Source organism: Cuculus canorus, chromosome 2 (assembly GCF_017976375.1).
Source record: "Cuculus canorus isolate bCucCan1 chromosome 2, bCucCan1.pri, whole genome shotgun sequence".
NCBI classification, from domain to species: domain Eukaryota; kingdom Metazoa; phylum Chordata; class Aves; order Cuculiformes; family Cuculidae; genus Cuculus; species Cuculus canorus.
The window spans coordinates 11246639-11267293 of record NC_071402.1 but is presented as its reverse complement, the minus strand read 5'-3'; the positions used below and the strand labels follow the sequence as shown (position 1 = coordinate 11267293).

Below are 20655 nucleotides of genomic sequence, written 5' to 3'. Positions count from 1 at the left end.
CCTTGCCTGTATCCAAGGAAAAGATGGGCCACAGATCAGACCAGATACATACTCTTGTCATGCCTGCCCTAACTTGGGGATAATCTTAGACTCTTATGACTATAGAGGTCACTTCTTCTCTGCCTCAGTCAGGTCATGGTTACCAGTTAAGAAACAAAGCCAGGAAGGACATATAGATGACAGCTGCTGCAGAAGCTCTGAGGACATCAGCAATACACCTTGGGTGGCAAGGAAGGGGAGAAAGTGCAGAGACACATGTCTTTAGACTTCAGAATCAAGACAGATTTGCCGTCACTAAAGAAGAACCTCATGGCAGGAGCCAGGAAAGGACACAGCTCTCCCAATGTCCAATATCATCATTGTGATCACCAGGTGCTTGTAACTCCTCACCTCATTTATTGGACACCTGTGGCCCCAGCACCAACATGTTAGCTGGATAGCACTCAAGCGCGAGCAGAGGACATAGGTCACCAAGGTAGGAGCCTGCAGGGGGTAGCAGACCATTGTAGTTCACAGCAGACTGCTAGGGGGAGAGGACAAAAACACTTTCTGAATTTCTCCAACTCCTGTTGCCTCCTAGAAGCCATCCTTGGACATGCACCCAATCATTCCCAGTCATAGCAGCATGTGGGAGACAACACACATCACACTAGTGTGCTTCCATGTACATCACATGAATAATTTTTCAAAAGGGAAATGAATAGTCTTCCACAAAGTTGTAACCATAAAACACAGAGCAGTCAAGGAAAGGCTGCAAGTAAGCGTGGCCCCAGGAGCTCCAAGATCACTGGCACACAAGGGCAACCTCAAGAAGCACGTTCATAATGCAGCAAGTCTATGTAACTTGCTGCCAGCCTACCACGTGCTTAAGCATTTGCTGGCGAAATAATCACAGCACTTGGAAAGCTTTATTCTACCACTTGCCTAAGCCTTGTAACACCCCTGAAGCAACTGTATAACTTCACCTCTGCCGATACAACTCCACAAACACCTACAATGCACTACTGCAGCTGTGACCAAAAGGGACCAGAACATTGCTGAGATTCAAGAGACAGGGTCAGATTACACCCGGCTAGATTTGCTCACCAGGTAAAGCCCTTCTTGTGTTGTAACTGACAGAAATGATAAGCCTCTCCAGGCACCCTTGTATCATCACTGTAATAAAACCAAAGGATGGGACCAACCTGAAAAGGATCACTAGCAATGAAGCAGAAGAAAAGCACTGACCCACATCCAGGGCATTAGACATAATTCATCCGGTTTTAAAATATCTCATGTGATAGCAATTCATTACAAAATTCATATGCAAATTGATACCATGAACTTTATACTGGGATGTCTTTATGCTTGCTTCACTGCCCCCAGATGGAGAGCTGCTGCTACTGATCAGCCAGCAGAGATTACACTGGACTTGGGAGAAGGAGTGAAAAAACTTTGCCTAGGCCAAAGACCAAAATAAAGAGCAAGAGCAAACAGCCTGGTAAGTCAAGGCTAGTTTTCCATTATGATGAAAGAAGCTGCTTCACAAAGAGGTGATTCTCAAAATTTTGAGAAACGAGTAACCCCACCACCACAGCATTCTCAAGACACAAGCAGGACTTGTCTGCAGCGTCCAGTAAATGTCACAGTGAGTTTCCACACAGAATCATTCTTGAAAGGCCAGAACCATAAACCCAGAGTAACTGCATAAACTGCTTCTTGTTAATTATTTACATTTAATTCACAGTTGCAAGTCCTTTGAAGGACAGAAAGACAATATTAAGTTTAGAAAACACAAGAGAAGGAGAATTAGCATTCTTCTAGCGAAGCAACAGCCTGAGGAGTGACCACATCCCACTGCAAAAGATGCACTGGGTTTGCAAGCCAAGAGAGCAGCCAGAGAACAGCACATTCAGAACGAGATGTTTGCCTGGATATGCTTCTACCTGCTACCTACCATTTCAGGATCCCCCTCTCCAGATCAGCTCCAGCCATAATAAAAAAGAAATAGGCAGCATTCCCAGCAAAGTGAATCACTTAATGGCTTAGGCAGGAAGGGACCCTAAAGATATGTACATCATACTACTCCGTCATGGGCAGGGACACCTTCTACCACATCAGGTTCCTCAAAGCCTCATCCAAACTAGCCTTGAACACCCCATGGAATCTTGAACACCCCACAGGGCATCTGTGACTTCTCTGGGCAACCTGTTCCAGTTGCCTGTTGCAGTGAAACCCTCACGTAGTTTATAAGCAGAGGACAGACAGGAAAAGACACTTTTTTAGGGGAAACATTTTCATAATTTTCAAATATTACACATAATATTTTTATGTGTAATTTTAAGAACCAAGTCAATATCATATAAGCAGGCTGGTACCAAAAAACTGCAGAAAAAAATTCAGGGCTTGTGGAGTGGCACACACCAGGCATCCTGTGATCAGGAGTGAAGCTATGCAGCACTTTACTGTCTGTCAACATAAGACACATCACAAAGGCCACTGTAGATCTGTTTCCCTCGGACTCACCTGTTCCCAGAATTTGAGGCCCATAAGAAAGCAGCAACAGCATTTACACATGGAGACAGAGTGCCATGAGGAGAGGACCTTCCACCCACAGCAGCTACAAGATGGTTATGTCACAGCAGAAGGAAGATGCCTGATTTGAGCAGAGCACTTATTTAAACCATGAAGTGCCACCCAGGACAGTACCCCAAGGTGCCAGGCTATCACATACGTCAGGGTGGTGCCATCCAAATTCAGCAATTCTCCCCAAAGACATACACAAAAACTGCTTAGTTGCCAATATTTAGTGCTGAGCCTGCCAGCTTATCTTCCATCCAATACCACTGATAACAGAAGATTTAAAACAGAGAGGGAGAAGATTAGAGTCATTTTGCACAGAACAAGCACCAAAGCTTGAACAGCAAACACATAACAGTTACAGTTCAAAAATGCAAACAGCTGATGCCTGATGGAGGGCCTGTGTTCCTCTCCTGGAAAGCTCATGAGTAGGGAAGCTTGTGGAGTTGTGGACCAGCCAGCTCAAAGGCACGCCAGCTCTAATCTCCCTTCCCAGCTGTGTACACAGAGAAACTACAGGACATAAATGCCAGAGGGGAAAAAAGGAAAGCTCCCATTATTCTCAGACCACAAGAACAAAGATGTTTAAAAGCAAAGATATCGGCTGGGCAGCAGAAAGGAAGAGCAGCCCAAAACAGTCATCTGAAGAGACTCTGTTCTAGTTAGCAGCCATTGAGGCAAGACAAAGCAGCAATCTGCTATATTGCTAGTTCTTCCACAATGGCACCCAGGTTGGATTTACCATTTCAAGTATTTTCTAACAAGATTGGAAATAAAAACTGTCAAAACACCCAATTTGTGCTTAAACACAATCCTCTGCAAATTAGGTTTCCTTTAGGAAGCTTAAATTCCAAAAAATAACGCTGAACAGGAGTATGATTTACCTCTCCTGTGATCGTTATTCTATAACTGTAGTCACAGCAAAGAGACCAAGATGAAATTATTTTTTTTCCTAGAGGTAATGAACTCCTGAGGACAGCTACCCTTTTGGATACCTGTGGAATGGCTGGTTGTGCTCAGTTTGTAACATTCATACAATTCTGGGAAAGATTTTTTTTTTTTTTTAAAAAAAACTAATAAAACCAAATAAAGTTTTGTCCTTTCTCAGTTGAAATCAACTGCGATGCTGCTGAAAAGATTGAAGAGCAGTATCACGTCAAAGCAGGAGTAAGTTATATCGCTGTAGCCAGCACAGCACACGGTTTTATTTCTCTGTAGCTGGGACCTCTGCTAAGCATCTTTGGTGGGAAAGAAAAGACGTGTTACCCTGCTGAACAGAAGACATACAGGTACCAATACACACCTGTCCCTCCTCCAAACTTTTCCTCGCACTTCATGACTTCAATTTTTGCTGATGTCTTATTTCAAAAAACAAGCAAACAAAAGATAAAAAGGAGAACCTTCCCAGACAGTGTGGAGAGGGTGTCCACAAGAAATCCAGAACGGTCACTCCATGTTAAATTTGGAGTGAGCGCATCATGTAAAATCACAAAATATTACAGCAAATAAAGCTGAAGGTGTTCATGCTTACCTGCAGTTTTCCAATCTCCTTTCCAGAATGTTGACAACTCATTTTAAGGTATAATCACACCACCACCACACACAAGGTGTCGCTTGCCTACCAACACGAAGTGTGCCATTTCCCAGAGATGTTCTTTCCAGTAAATCTCAATTCTTGTCTTCCCTTCAATTCTTCCGCTCCTCAAAGAGCTTTATATTCTTCACAACCCAAAGCTTAACATTTGCTCTGGTAAAACCCCAGCCAAACAGGAAACATTATTTTATATGCTAAGATTATTGAGATTTTACATACAGTTCAAATTATCTAGATCCACAAGCACATACAACAGTACAGAGAGAGGGAAATTCATCTCCCTACCATTGCTATGGAAAGAGCCAAACTGGCAGCCTAGCCTGGAACATCATTTCTGATGCCTGTACTGAGACATCAACATTGTTAGCCAAGATGCAGGTTCTTCAGCAAGAACCATTAGTATTTATATTGGAGAAAGTTCATGCCCTCAAATCCCATAGGAGAAATATTTCTGGGGAGAGGGAAGCAGCACAGAGCAGAGAACTAGAACCCTGAAACACGCTAGGCTTACATTAGTGGATTAGACTGGTGGTTACTTGGTAATGACACAGCAGAGTTTTCACTATATAAAATTTATAAATTTATTTTTTTGTAAAAATCCAAAGAGCACGAAGACATCTCACTCAAAATACTGGTAAATCAAACCACACTTAGAAAAATGAAAGCTGATTTTATTATCTTATCCACAGCCAATCATTTGACATGAACATGCATACGTGATTTTGCTACGCACACACCACAGTTTAACGTTAGTTATTAAAGGTTAAACATACAACATACATCCTTACAAAAATGAGTCAAAATGCAAACGTAACTTTTAAACAAAACAGTTTTTACTCATTTAAAAAAACCTTTGTGTTGGGTACCATTTTGTACAAACACAGTTAATTTAAACAAATCTGCTTTTAGTTTCCTCATGGTTGCACATGAAAATAAGCTGCAATAGAAAATGAAGTCATCAAGGGATTTTTAAATAGCAGAAGTAGGCAGTCTTGCCATGCAGAAGAAGCAATATTAAATATTAGTTTTTCAAAAAAAGAAAAAAACCACAAGTTTAAAAATATTTAGTTCAAGTCACAAATCTTTCCCCAGTACAGAGAAATCCAAATGCAACGCATAATTAGCTGCCACTTAGGATGGCTATTCTGAAAAGTAGAAATACTTCCCAGAATTTATAATTTTCATTGATTTGGCACAGAAAAGAAGTCTGAGCTTACTTAAGAACAAGGAAGTGATTAAAAAAAGGGTAAACAGGAAGAGAGAAAATAAAAAGCAAGAATGAACGAGATAGTAGTTGCAATCACTAAAAAAAAAAAATCTGTGCATCTCAGTCATTGCAGAATACTGTCTGTCTACAGCAGGTGCGAATTCCAGGTAATCGTTATTGCAACATGGATTTAATTTGCTTGGAGGTAGTCTCATCATTCAAATGCTTTGTTGTGTACCTAAACACAGAAATAAAAATCAAATTGAGAAGAACAGAGATGTTATTTTTTACTCTGGCTTAGGAGAGATGTAATTTCTCGGTTTACCGTACAAGAGTAAAGCCCTCAGCCACTGATCCTCACACACATCATGGTTACCAAGTACAGAGCTCAAACATTCAGATCAGAAAATGCTACAATCGATCAGAACTAAAAGCCAACAGCCTTGCATCAAGCAGAGTTAAAAATAAGCCTCAGCTTGATGTTAGTTTTCGTGCTTACAGGTCACTTTATAGTAAACACACGTTACTATTTGTGATGGGCAATTATCATTAAGACTAAATCCAAGGTTTCTGCCTATAGGAAACATCTTCAAATAAAACATAGCTTTGGAAGCTTTTCTTCAAGACTTCCCATGACCAAACCTTACTAAGACCCCTCAATGAGAATCAGTTTAATCACTTTTCAGCCGACTTTCCTTTTCAGTTAAGTAACCGGACAGCTAAAACTAAAGAGTATACGTGTATTTATTCCAGCCCCTCCTCCCTTCAAAATCCTCTAGGACATTAGCACATTTTTAGATAACTACAAAAAACTTTATTATCTGTTACTTTAGTATCTTCAATATCTTTATCAACGACCTGGACGAAGGGATTGAGTGCACCCTTAGCAAGTTTGCAGATGACACTAAGCAGGGAGGAAGTGTCGATCTGCTTGAGGGTAGAGAGGCACTACAGAGATCTGAACAGGCTGGACCGCTGGGCTGAGACCAATGGCATGAGGTTTAACAAGGCCAAATGTCAGGTCCTGTACTTGGGGCACAACAACCCTATGCAGTGCTATAGACTAGGAGAAGTCTGGCTAGAAAGCTGCCTGGAGAAGAAGGACCTGGGGGTGCTGGCTGACAGCTGACTGGACATGAGCCAACAGTGTGCCCAGGTGGCCAAGAAGGCCAATGGCATCTTGGCTTGTATCAGAAATGGGGTCACCAGCAGGTCCAGGGAGGCGATTCTGCCCCTGTACTTGGCACTGTTGAGACCACACCTTGAGTACTGTGTTCAGTTCTGGGCGCCTTGCTACAAGAAGGATGTTGAGGCTCTGGAGCGTGTCCAGAGAAGAGCAACAAAGCTGGTGAAGGGGCTGGAGAACAAGGCTTATGAGGAGCGGCTGAGAGAGCTGGGGTTGTTTAGCCTGGAGAAGAGGAGGCTGAGGGGAGACCTTATTGCTCTCTACAACTACCTGAAAGGAGGTTGTGGAGAGGAGGGAGCAGGCCTCTTCTCCCAAGTGACAGGGGACAGGACAAGGGGGAATGGCCTGAAGCTCTGCCAGGGTAGGTTCAGGCTGGATATCAGGAAAAAATTTTGCATGGAAACAGGCTGCCCAGGGAGGTGGTTGAGTCACCATCACTGAGGGTATTTAAAAAATGGGTAGATGAGGTTTCCAGGGACATGGTTTAGTGGCAGAAAGCAATGGTTGGACTTGATTATCCTGGAGGTCTTTTCCAACCTAGTGATTCTACGATTCTATGAAAAGAAAGTATTGTATATCCTCAAAACTGCCTTCCTTCATTGTATGATTTATTTCCCTGATCTTCCTCCCCGACTGTAATCTAAAAACGTATTCTGTAATTAAATTTAACGTTAAATTAGCGCTGTCATTGTTACCCAGACTGCAGAGATATTTTAGAATACAGAAGAATAAACAATGACTTTTTGGTTTGGAAGTGAATATCAACAGATTTTAGCTCTTTTTGGAAGTTCATACTTCCCACAAAGAAGTGGCCTACAGCTTTCTAAAATACTGAAAAGTTACTGCATTTGGTACTCTGCCCACATGAAAACGCTGAATATGATTACAATATTTACATGAATTTCAAATTTTAAGCAGCTGATCTCCATTCAAAATCCGTGTCACCTTCCATCTGCTTTTCAGACACAATCTATTGCTTGAGAAAACATGAGAACTTCTAACTCCTCTAGAACCAAAGACTTAAGTTTGGACTTGATTTCTCATGACATCACCTTGAATTTGCTTTCACTGCAAACGCACATAGCGGCTCACCTCTGCATCTCTTCCTAACAATTCCCAAAGTGATTTAAGAAAGACTTAAATACCCTACCCAAATGAGTAATCAAATGTATGAAACCAGGACTGTTAGAGTACGTATGCATGTGTTAGTGAGGTGAAAGGTCAGCATAACAACACAGACTGGGTTTACAGTGCTAACCACAAAACAACACACAACCACATGAGAAATGGAACTATGCTCTCCCACTTACTAGTACAGTGTCAAACATGATGGGGAAAAAATGGGTGATCAGTAAAGACAGGTATTCATTTGCAGTTGCAATCACAATATATTAGTTAGAAAATAAATGCTAAAAATTGCATTTCCCCCCCAGAAGCTTTGGTTTTTATTGGTGAACTTAAAGGAAGACGAGATGAATAATAAAATGATTCCGGCATGGAAATACTCACATGAAGTCTCAAACTAAGCCTAGATTTTTTTTTTTTCTCCCTTTAGCTAATAATATGAAAAAACTTTGCAAGTGAAACCACTTACAATACCATGTTATTTCACTTCTTACCACATCTGAACACACAAAAAAAAGAAGAGGACAAGTGAAATTAATGCAGTTTCACTAGAGGTAAGAAAAACAAGTTCAACTCCACACTTTCAGGCAAGACAAACAAACCTCCACTTTTGAAATTGAGTCCATGAAGAGCAACACCCAGTTACAGTTACCTACGTGTTACCAAAGTGATAGGATACTTTTTCACCGAAGGACAAGAATGAAGCCTTCACCTGCCTATCATAATTTTCTTGCTGCCACTCTGATGCTGGACACTCACAGGAAGAACATATTACTGACTGCAGATATAGCTTTATAATCCAACTTAGCAATTTCTAGGTTTCAGTATAGATTTATTCATTTTTCTTTACCTTTCCAATTAACACGGCTACTTCTTGTCTCGTTTATTCTACAGCAAAAACATTGAGATGCCTGCCTTAAGTACTCCCCTATAAATACTTTCTGAAAGAGGAACAATTTCTAGTTGTATACAAAAAACTGTCTGCCTTACACATCTGAAGATAACTGCAAAACATAAAAATGACCATTCTCATATTCTATTCTAGCAATAATAAATACAATCATTAAGCCATGGTCAAACCACACAAGGAATGAATATATGGCCAATGCAAACTAATCCAGCCTGTTCTTTTTTCGGTAAACTGGCACATGTCACAGTGCGCATGCTGCCACTGCTCGTTTGCTTCTTTGGATGCTCAGTCAGTAGATGTGATCACAATTAACTTCTAGTTAGTTTTCAGTATGTACTATACTTTGAGTTTTAACTTCAGGTACAATGTCTACTTTATCACTCTTACTTCTATGCTCATTCTTAACCTGCATGCAGTTAAAGTATGCAAAAACTTATCTCGGAATGAATGATCGCAAGTTTACAAACACTTAAACACTAGCTTTAAAAACACAGTAGCTTCTATCTCAAGAGATATCGGAAAAGAAGCCTGCAATAACCACATTTACCTTTTACCTGTCACGCTGCCTGAATATTTCACTGCTGAAGTAAACGTCCTGGGCAATCTAAGAGAACTAACATAAAAATATTTCAAATATAAGAATAACAGTACCTGAGAGCATTTAGAAGGCCTTCTACACTGTTAGGAGGCTGGTCTTTAAGAACTTTAATGCATCCTTTCATCTAGGAGTTAAAAAAAAAAAAGATACAATTTTTTTCATGCTAATACTTTTTAAGTTTACAGAAGTGTTTTACGTTCAGTTTGTCAGAGAAAAAATAGTATTTAAAAATTGAAACAGTATAAAGACATTTTCTTGGTATTAGAAAGCAATTAAGCTTTCAGCATTACATCTTCCTATGATAGAATCACTTAGATATTTAAAAAGCTGCACATCTTCAGACATGCAGCTTTGATGTCAAGCTATGCTTTACTGAACTTAGAAAAAGGAACTGTAAACATAAATCCTTGCTCACGATAAATCCATTAAGAATGAATATATTCTGCCAGTGAACCAATTACAATCCTTGTAGCTAACACAATGGCATGATAGTCCATTGAAACAGCCGTGAAGCAGCAAACAAGTAAGAGCACATATTTCATATACTTTATCGAACAGCCAGCAGAAAGTTACAAGGCTTGAAAGCCAGCAGATGATGACCCTAACTTTTTACCAGACTGTGGGGAACAAGCTAGATGCCACCCTTATTTCCAGTTATTCTCATTTGGATCTTCCAAAACAACCACTGTTCACAAGTATTTCAAGACACTACCTGAATTCCATTAAAGCAGATTTTTCATGACCTAACGATGATCATTTACGTGTCTCAAAGCCTAGTTTGTATTTCTCACTACTTCTGAATATGGTTTGCTACCACTATCAATTTAGCATCAATCCAAAGCATATGCATCTGCTATCAGAACCTGGAGAACAGGAGAGGAGCCTATACAGAATTTAAATATTCAGAAGATCACTTCAGTAGCAGTAAACTTACATCAATTTTTGAAGTTTTGGCAAAAGCGCCCACCGGATGCACGTGGTCATAGAGTATGATGACACCCACCATTACCCTCAGACAGAATGATACCGTTTCCTCATTTGTAAACCTGCTTCTATATTCACTGCAATTTAGAAACACTGATTATTATCGATCAATCACAGGACAATAAGGCCTACTGGTAAGGTCTGAAATAAGATTAAAGAGGAAAAAAACACTATAAATCCTAAAAAACAAACAAAAAAAAAACAAACAAAAAACCAAACCCCAAACACCCACCGACCCCACAAGCTTTTGAGCATTTTCCTTTTTCTTTTCATCAATGTGCCGATAGGTCAGACTGCTACTTTTAGAAAGTTATCTGGAGATTAACAAAGATTCTCAAACCTAAACTGATGCCCTGAAAATATATACACACACATATATATACCTGAAAAAAACATATGTATACATTTTCCAGAATAAAAAGACTAGAGCGATACACTCTAACTTTACTTTCAATGCCTCCTACCTTTTTCCCTTTCACCCTCTAATATACACAGAATCCAAAATTCTGACTTGTGAAAAGAAGGGGGGGAGGGGGGGGAAAGGGAAACAAAAAAGAGCAAGCTTAATGAAAAATGCTTAACTTTCTTGAATAGGACAGACCATTCCTCAGCAGGGTAAGAACAGAAATAATTGGAGGTTTTTATGTGCTCCAAAACAAATGTACTGCAGTATTTGGACAGACACTTATTTAAATAAGTCATACTTCATGCCAGAGTAATTTTACCAATGAGAAACTATTTAGATCCCAGAAAAAATAGAAAAAATAAAATCCCCAAAGTTTAGTTTGACTTCTTGTTCATACTCCCAGTGCCTCTCAGATTTACAGCAGACAACAGACTGCCTTCATGACTAAAAATCACCTCTTAATTCCCCAGGCAGGGGTGCTGTAATTTTTGTTACAGCCATCAGCCAATCCAGTTTGCAAGGAGGTACCATCAAACACATTGCCCACAACTCATCTTTCAGGAAGCTCCAGGCAATCATATTCAAATAGTATATTTTCCTGAATTATACATGAGAAAACCATTTATAAAGAGTGCCAAGAGGTTGTCTAGATTTCATAGCCACTCTATTTTAAAATATTAATACGTTCAGAAAAGCAGACCACATGATTTGCATCACAAGCAAAATGAAACAAGTGACTTTCATGTAGAGGTTAAAAACTAAGTTGGTAAAAAGAAAGCACCATATCTCCTAATTACCCCAATTATCTCTCTTTAACCTTACTTATCACAAGTCATATCTCAAACTCAGATGATTCATACACAGTACAAGCACTGTTGATACTCACGGGGTTTCAAGCATGACCCTGCACACACTAGCCATGGTGCTTAAGCAATCTGTAGTATTCTCTATCGGTAAATTTTTATTCTGCAAAAGAAAATAAGCAGTTTCCAATTCAATTAATGTGAAATATCACACTACAAAACCTAAATCAAACCAGTGACGGCTAGCATGGTGATGCAGAGGAATTAAAAACACCACTGTGATAAGTCAAGTATCCTTGCAATCGATCTTAGTAACATTACACTAAATGTTAGCGACTTAAAATCCAAAGCCTACCACATGAGTTTTGCTCGCTTGTTTGTACTTGAAGGAATACACCACAGACACTATTGACTTTTGGGAGGTTTTAAAGGAATCACTTTAACTGTTCTTTAAGTACAGAAATTTCTATAGCCAAATAATTGCACCTGCTGCAACAGCAAGACTTAAAGTTGTTGCAGACAGCTGTTGTAAATGAAATGTAAAATGAGGCCATTTTTCTCAAGGTATTTCAAATATAAAGCTGAACTTGGGCAAAAATGCTGAAAAACACTATCTTTGTATTTATCATGTAATGTACAATTATATTTCATTAAGAAAGTGTGTATTCTCTGCACATAAGACAAAAATCATCACAGCTATCAGAAGTCAAGCACAGTAGCTGTAGCGATGGATTTAATCATTAATATTTATTTAGGTAGTTAAGAATAAATAGGGATGCATTCAAAATGTTGTAATACTTTTCCAGTTCAGGTTCTTTGCCTCTTCCGCAACAATATAAGTATACTCGACTTTACACAACAAAACAAATATGTCTTGGGAAGGAGAGCAACGTTTATATTCTGCTTATTTCAAGCACAGAGAATCACACTCTTTCCTTTTCCATCTCCTGAAGTTCCTGCTCAAAACCATCAGCAACATGCAGGCAACACACCTCTCCCACCCTCCCTCCTTAAGGGAAGTGATCACAGCCTATGTTGTAGTGCTATCCACTGACTTTTGCAAGGCATCCACAAGGTGGCTAGCTGAACTTAATCCAACCTGCACACCATTTGAGAAAGATAATTCCTGTTTCTTGAGGCTCCAAATCAAAAGTTTGATTTCTACATGCCAGATTAAGCCTGGTAGAAGAGCTGGGTTCCAAAATGACATCTGTCCCTGCAGGGCTTTGAAGTAAACTATTCAAGCCATACATTCATACTCTTACCTCTGACACAAACTTTGTTGTAGCATCACTTAAGGTTTTCAACATTGGTGTTGCTTCAGCGTAAAATAAAGACATTCTGTTTGCCAACTCATTATTTACTTCATTTTCTCCCTCTGCCTATAAAACCAAATGGAAAAAAAAATGTAGCGATTCTGTACATGAAAAGATGAGCGCTGGTTGATCTCATCCAAGGGTTACCTACTGGGACATTGTTAATCCTCATACGGCTCAGAGTTCTTCTGTAGTAGCTGAAGTCATTCTGTATAGCAGGATTTGTCATCTATACAGATGTGGAAGCAAAAGAGTTGTGACAAATTCAAGAAAAATACAAGGACAAATTTTCATAAATATAATACTGAGAACAAGAAAACAGTCACCCTTCTGAAGAAAAAAGGCCTGTGACACGTTGGGAAGTGATATGTAGAACACAAAGCTTTCTGGTTAAGTTCACAGATTTTTCAGAACAGTATCTAACAAGAACAAGAAAAGGAGCAGTCTCCTAAATTGGAGCTTGAAATTAGTACATTGAAAAACATGGCTTTGCTATTTAGACTCCAAGGATCAGACCAGCAAATTAGTATTGTTTCGGCTTAGTTCTTTTCACAACAGCAAGAAAATATCTGAACTCTGGGTGTGCACATACCAGCAGCAGCATTATCCCAAGACATATGCCAAATTCAGATGAAGAATCATTAATATGAACTGAAATGTAAAAACTGCCTAAAGCCAAGATGGCATTTCATCTGCTTTCTTGTTTATTCTAACTCTAGGTCATGCGAATAAGCTGAACAGAGTAGATATTTGATTATCTACTGCATACTCTATTCTAGAACAGAACACAACCCAGATGGCTTCAGTAAAAAGACCTGTTTTCCTTTTTCTAGCCTTTGTGCTTACAAAATTACAAGTTCGTACCTTGAGCTCATCAAATCGGAGTGTAAAGTGAAGAATTTCTGCAAACTGCTTAGCAAGAGCCTGCTCTCGCTCCAGGTGTTGCGTTGGTGAATATGGAGTGCTTGTCAGGGCTCCCAACAGGCCTCGCAATCCTGCCTCTTAAATGAGAGAAGAGTATTTTATAATATAGAACTGCACCTGCTTCTTCTATCTCTATTGACTGATATTCTGCATGCTAGACTTAAAATACACATCTTCCAAAACATGTTGTAGTTAATAGTAATGGTGCTTGATGAATTGCTTCTATATGCCACTGTTACTGTATTTACTTACAAGCTACTACAGAGACTAGGTCAAATCAGTAGAAAGCCATGAAAAACTTATTGAAGAGTTTTATTCAAGCCTTGTCTGCAACTTCTGTGTAAAGCATATTTCAATGGCTGCGTTAGCAGACTGCAGCCTTTAAGATAACGCAGAATTCAAGAGGTACGTACTTATCAGCAAGAGTGGTGTTTTATTTGCTTTAAAGATAAACTTATAGTCCAACTTCCTACTCATCATCATAAGAAAAACACTTTATCTCTTCAACAAAGCAGAATTTGCCTGCAAAAAGCTTCCATTTTCTGGGCTCATTTTTTCATCAACTACAGTAATAACTCTCTAAAAGTGAGGTAACAGTTTGTGGAGAAACAAATCAAGTCTAATAGTTTTCATCAGCTTAGACACAACATGGTCAAGTTCGTTTTGTAAGAGGCATGAAGTGCCATCCTAAGTATTGCACCTGCATGAACCAAGATCAGGCACTTCCACAGACCAAATTAGTTCTGGAACATAAGGGGGAATTATACAGTCACTTCTAATTACGCTTGGTATCAGAAACATTAACACAATTAATTCTCGGTGAAATAGTCCAGTAATTTTCAAAATAATCAGCTTTTGGATGCTTTCCAGAGTTACTAAATGGGAAGAGAAAGAGGATTACAGCCATGTTCCCATTCCCTCTCTCCTCTCAGGTATTCACTGAAACAAGTTTGCTTTCACATGCAAGAAGACAGTATGCAGATATAAGTAAGATCCAACCCAGTGTATGGAAGGAATCTATGCAATATGGGCTTTTATCTACTAGCAAGGAGTGGACCTAGATGCGATCACATCTGAATATGCTAAATGTACTACTTAATGAAGCCAAATAAAACCCCAAGTTAACACCATTCCACTTACCTAGTCTTTGAGAAAATTCATAGAATTTCTTTAGCTTGCCTACTAGTGGAACAACTGCACCCCAGGCCTTTTCTTGCAGCTTCTCATCATTGGGATGCTGTATTGCCTTAAATTAGAAAAAAAAAAAGGAGGAAAAAAGCATTCTTATATTAAGAATAAATTATATATTATGGCAAAAGAAATATCTATGCAGGGCAATTGTTTGAGGAGCTAGTAATTAAAAATACTACGTACTGGGAAGTCTCCAGTTGAGAGACAAGACTGTACTAACTCATGGTTGTTCCAAAAAGCTCTAAATACTTCTGCTGAAAATAACTATCTCCAAGTTGTTTTCCTATTCAGGATAGTATAAAAAAATGTTAAAAATATAGCAGCTCAGACAAGAAAATTTACATAACAGGATTTAGTTAATTAAAATGAACAACTTTATTGGAGTACCTCCAAGAAAAAAGGTTCAGTGACCAAACCCTCATCCTACTGTTGCTATCTATCACCAATTTCTGAATTCATGAAGTAAAAAACCAAATCAAATTCACTGTGACATTCAGGCTAAACATTTCAGTAGGAACATTTAAATATAATCAACAACAAAGCAACACCTAGACATGGTGTATATCAGAGCTTCAGACCTTGTCTTTACAGTAAGCTTCCCAAAGAAAGCCTTGAAGTCAGTCTCTCCAGGTTTCTAAGACAGAAACTAGACTAATTAGCAACTGAAAACTCCTAAGAATTAACAGAAATAAAAATGCTTATAACTCGCCTGCTGCAACTTCACAGTCAACTCTTGGGTTCCAAAATCAGCTTCAGTCAACCCTGAGATGCGAGTTGCAGCACACCCATGTCTGGTCCCTAGGAAGCTTCCTTCCTGTGATGCCTACCTCCTCTCATTAGCATCTCTTCATTCTCCATGGGAGCTGCAGACTTTGTTGCCAAGACATGCTTTCTTGCCAGATCCTACAGCCTCTCCCTAAACATGCTCCTTCCTTGAAGGACAAATAAGCTCTCTCCCCTCCTAAGGGCTTTGTGTGACAGTTACTCTCCTTAAACCTACCTTACGAATTCAACAGAGGCTGAATAAAAAACGCATGGTACTCTAAAACTGAGCGGCTCCGAGTATCTCAAATTCATCTAGAGTGAGCAGAGACTTCTCCTATGTACTCTTAAGAAATTCTAGTATGTTACAGTAAAGGAAGGAAGTTGAGAGAGAATTTATTCAATCCTTTTGTAAAGGGAAAATGGAGTGACACAAAAACTTTGCTTCTGTTTTAAACATCTACTTTAGTAAACAAAAGCTAATTTAAAGAGACCGAAAATTAGATGTCTTTTCTGTTAGGATTACCACACATCAGATTTCTCCAATTAGCATACAAAAAGATGTCAACACTACTCAATATTGCATTGTAAGTCAGGCCACAATTCCCAGATTCACCACTGACTGAAGAGCTTACGTGGGAACATAAATAAAAATCGGTAACAATCCCATAAAAGTTTGAGAAGCATCATTTGCTATTACATACGTGCAGTAATATTATTGAAATAAGTGACATCTGTTTCACTGTTAAAAAGGAACATTCCAGAGCAGAAACTGAAGACAGAAATTTTAATAGACAACATGCTCTGCCAGAACAGCTCCTGCAAGCAAAGTTAAAATCCAGCAGTACTTAGTTAGGGTCAGACAATGAACAACCACAGGCTGTGCACAATCATAACGCTCTAGCTCACCTCTCGTATTTCATGGCCAGCTCCTCTATATGACTGCAAGTCTTCCAGTATTCCTTCTGCATCCTTTAACACTACATTCACCTGATTATAAATTTCCTTTTCAGATTCTGTAGGTTGGGCATCTAAACAGTAGAACATATTAAATATATATATATTTAACAACAATATGGAATTCAATAGGTACACCATCACCTATGGGACAAATTCATCAGGCAGTAACTCATCAAGAATTTTCAGTCTCTGAAGAGCTACTACGATGTATAGGGAACTCCAAGAAAGTAACTGTATTCATTTTAGAAGTCTTTTAACTTCATTTAGCATCCCAAAAATCCACCTGGAATCTGTCTTTCCTAACTTACTTAAAAATTGAGTTAGAGAAGTTTTAACAATCTCACCTTGGGATGCAGTACAAGCCCAATGGAAAAGGTAAGTGCTCGAAAGACACACTCGCAGCAGATCTTACACGAGGTGTTCATGCCTTTGTTACCCTGAAATACTGCATCATGTTATTTTCTATCTTCCCTGCCTCTTCTTGCACCGGTTGGGAAAGGAGCCATACCCTTTACTTCTAAATATATTTATTTCTCAAAACATATTATTTACTACACTAATTGTAAAATCAGAGTTGAGAACAAAAAGGTCTAGTGCAAATCTGTTCTCCTTTTTACTTTCCCTTCTTCTTTAAGGCAGAAAAATGCAGTGTCTTCATTTTTCCTATAATTCACTAAAGGCTTTCTAAAGTATATTTCATTATTATTTCAAAAAGCTACACATACGTATTTAAAGAAATGTAATTCAATAAGCATGTTTTGAGAAAAATCAACAGAAGGCTTCGACCTCTTAAAAATAACCACCTATTACGAATATACCACACCTGATTTAGCTGATATGAGATCAATTTTTCTTTTACAATTCTGATGGAAGCAATAAGGTTAGTCCCTTTTACATCAATATAAAAATAATTCTTTAGTCACTGAAGCTCTTGCAAAAAAAACAAAACAACCAAAAAGAAACAACAAACAAACTAAACTTTTCTGTTTACATGGGCAAAATACGTTATGAAATAAATATGATATTTTTAAATCCAGGGTTTCCAATGCCTAAAATAAGTGCATTAATATATTTTTTATAGGACAAAAAAAAAAAGCTATCTATGGACAATATATCCTCATGATTTTGTACAGTTTCAAGAGTCTGGGAAATCGTCTCCCAAAAAGTGCTTTTTCCATGATCCATATGTATAACTCCCACCAACAGTGATGGAGTAATGTCAATACTTACATTAAAAAGAAAAAAAATAAACACAGTATCCTAGTGTTACACACTAGAAACACTTCAGAAAATTATGTTCGTATTGGGAGAAAACAAGTTTCACTTGCATTGCTTGTCTGGATTTTGCTGTATTTTTTTCCATAGTTGTTCTTATTTTTACATTTTAATGCATACAGTGGGCATTGTTAGCAAATATATAGACCTTGCAACAGTTTAACGTGATATTTTGAGGACCATCAAGAATTAGCACAAGTGGAAAAAAGAAAAAGCTGGTCACTCCTTTTAAAAAAAAAAAGTGTAAGAGCACTACACTGATTAGGCATCGAGTAAAAGCGGCCCAGTGCTTTTCAGACCATCACAAAGGTCACATTTAGAATTTTGAAAGCTGCTGAAGACTGCTGTAAGAAATGAAGACAAAAAAAATGAAGGAAAAGAGCAGACACAGGTAAGCACCAGTTGACTGGCAGCAGTTCATGCACAAACATGAAATGCTGTAGTGAAATACAGACTAAAACACGAAGCTCTGTAGCATTCCAGATTGTAGTGTTAAATAATGCAATCAAGACTTGCCACTTGGATTGTCTCACATCGAGAACATCTCTTGCCTATTTATTTTTTCATGCCATTTTTCATTACTCTCTCTAGTAAGGAGAGTTTGTTTTTTAAAGGGGGAAGAAGGGCACAGCAGAAGGGCCCAGGATAACTCCTCCTCATAATTTCAAACCCCATCAACAAGCAGAACAGATGTAGTACTATGACTTTGCAAGTTTTACTTTCCAGATACAAACTAAGTGGTCTTCACTGAACAGCTGGCTATGCAAGTCAACACCTTCTGTAACTCTTAGCATGTTTCACTTAATATCTCATCAACCAACTACTGTGTTTCATTCCCCTAAAATGTTCCAGAAAACTCAATCCAATGGTTTATATTTAATTTGAGGTGCCGTGGTCTTTCTTTGGTTGTTTTGTTTTGATTATAACAAACTTATAAATACGTGTTTTCAAATGCAGCAGGCACTGGATTATTTCTTTTGGCATGTACTACATTTTGCTGCGCCTAGTCCTCCCCTATGTAAGTCTGTAAACCTGATTATTACTAAGTTACTTTCCCATCTGTAAGTTTTCTGCACCAAAAAAAGAGCTCACATTTAAAAACTAAATTGTTTTACGTTCACTTCACAATCCGTTTACTATGTATTAGGACAGATTTAAAAGGCACAATATAGAAAATCTTCAAGCCTTAGTGTCGGCCAGCTCTGAGCAAATGGTTTATTTGCTTCTCAGTGCTGGTTAGAGCACTGAACTCTAAAAGCATATCATGAATGGAGAAAGAGAGAAAGGTTCTTCTTCCTAAGCACTGCTGTAATCTGGACAGATGGAGGAGGCACTCCCACCTGTACCTGAGGACTCAAGATACGGGACTCTCCCTTGAGAATCTCTAATTGTGGAACTCATTTTCCTCAATATGGAGTGCACAGAGCAGGAAAGGGAGTTGTACTTCTGGAGTTAGTCTTGACAAGTAAGTCTTGATACCTAACGAGCAATGCCAAGCATCCAAAGAGCAAGATGAAGGAGGCACAGAATTTGAGGGATTTTCCCGTTTCCATTCCATGGATGCAGTTCACGCTACAACTTTAAGATAAGGCTTTGCCTTTACCTGGCAACATTTTCCATGGAAAGAACAAATACAGTAAGTACAGCACAGCTCACCAAAATGTTCTGGGGTTTGACACCGTTGCCAAGGGAGCCGACCTCTTGTTATTCCAACTAACTTTCCCATTTTTAATTTTAGTATAAAAAGTGAAGACTGAAGTCTCTCAAGTAAATGGGGGAGTTAATCCTTAAATTAATTTTAAATTTTATCAGAAAATTACTGGGCAAGATTCAATATACATTTAGAGTTAAGAAAGCTCAAACGATAACGTATGGAAGACAAAAGAGTAGACTTGAAATAATATACAAATGCTGTTATGTGAACTAAACACTATGGAAGTATGACAACATATTGCATGCGGGGAACACACACAGTTAGTGACTATTTAAAAAAGTATTTGGCTAGCCTACAAAACTAGTAGTGAGACAAATTTGGGGTTAAAAGTTTATACTGCACAGCAAACGCTATTTAAACTGAGATTTTTCCCAGGGAAAACACATCAAGTCATCTGAAACTGGCTGGGACAAACTCACGAGCAAGGGAGAGAAAAATCCCCGACTGCTGGAGATCAAATAATTTATTCATCTCTATCATTATTACTAGGGAGAATGCTATCTTTGTGGCTCCTCTGAAACCTAGCCAAGTTCTTTGGAGGTAATACAGAATATACTTGCAGCGCTAGCTTGAGATCACCATGTACAACCCACAATACTCGCATTTTAGCGTCTACTCAAATCAGTAAATTTGGAAAGGATTTGCACTGTGACAGTAATGACATAAACGTAAAAGTTGAGCTGTAAGTTTCCCACGTTGCAGGCAGCTGGGTTACGTTAACAATACTGCCTTTGCAAAGCTGTGCCCTTCCCTCGACTCATGTTAAAGTGGCATTGCAAGGACTTCAGTAGAATCAAGACAACTATTTGTTCAAATAGCCAAGGTGAATGACCACAGAAAGTAAGTTAACCAGTGTTAAGGCAAGAAAAAGCCAACAGCCCATTACATCATTTACCGGAAGATTTTTATGCACTTATCCCAATAGTCGGTCACACAAATCACTAGAATCTAGCACCAAGATAAGCGTCTGAAAAAAATCCTTAGATACCAGTCTAAAAAGCTTTCTAAATTTGGCATTTGTATCCCTATAAATCTTTATGGACATTAGCTTTTTAGCTCTTTGCAGTATTGTGCAAGAAATGTTTAGCTAGCCTGCTCACTCCAAAGATACATATGGACTTACGAACAAAAGACTTCAAAC

The 20655-nt window shown here is 38.6% G+C and overlaps 1 protein-coding gene across 6 annotated transcripts in view; it reads right to left on the bottom strand.

The window, feature by feature from the left end:
• Window positions 1-4808: 4808 nt before the first annotated feature.
• CYRIB (CYFIP related Rac1 interactor B) overlaps window positions 4809-20655 on the bottom strand; it is a 99931-nt gene continuing 84084 nt past the window's right edge. For all 6 annotated transcript variants that reach the window (XM_054057276.1, XM_054057278.1, XM_054057274.1 and 3 more), the window contains 9 exons: window positions 16475-16596; window positions 14753-14858; window positions 13553-13689; window positions 12840-12917; window positions 12638-12754; window positions 11456-11535; window positions 10114-10240; window positions 9233-9303; window positions 4809-5598 (listed from right to left, as the gene is read on the bottom strand). In XM_054057276.1, coding sequence (XP_053913251.1) covers window positions 5535-5598; window positions 9233-9303; window positions 10114-10240; window positions 11456-11535; window positions 12638-12754; window positions 12840-12917; window positions 13553-13689; window positions 14753-14858; window positions 16475-16596 — 902 coding nt within the window. In that variant the 3' untranslated portion in view covers window positions 4809-5534. The remainder of the gene's footprint in view (window positions 5599-9232; window positions 9304-10113; window positions 10241-11455; window positions 11536-12637; window positions 12755-12839; window positions 12918-13552; window positions 13690-14752; window positions 14859-16474; window positions 16597-20655) is intronic.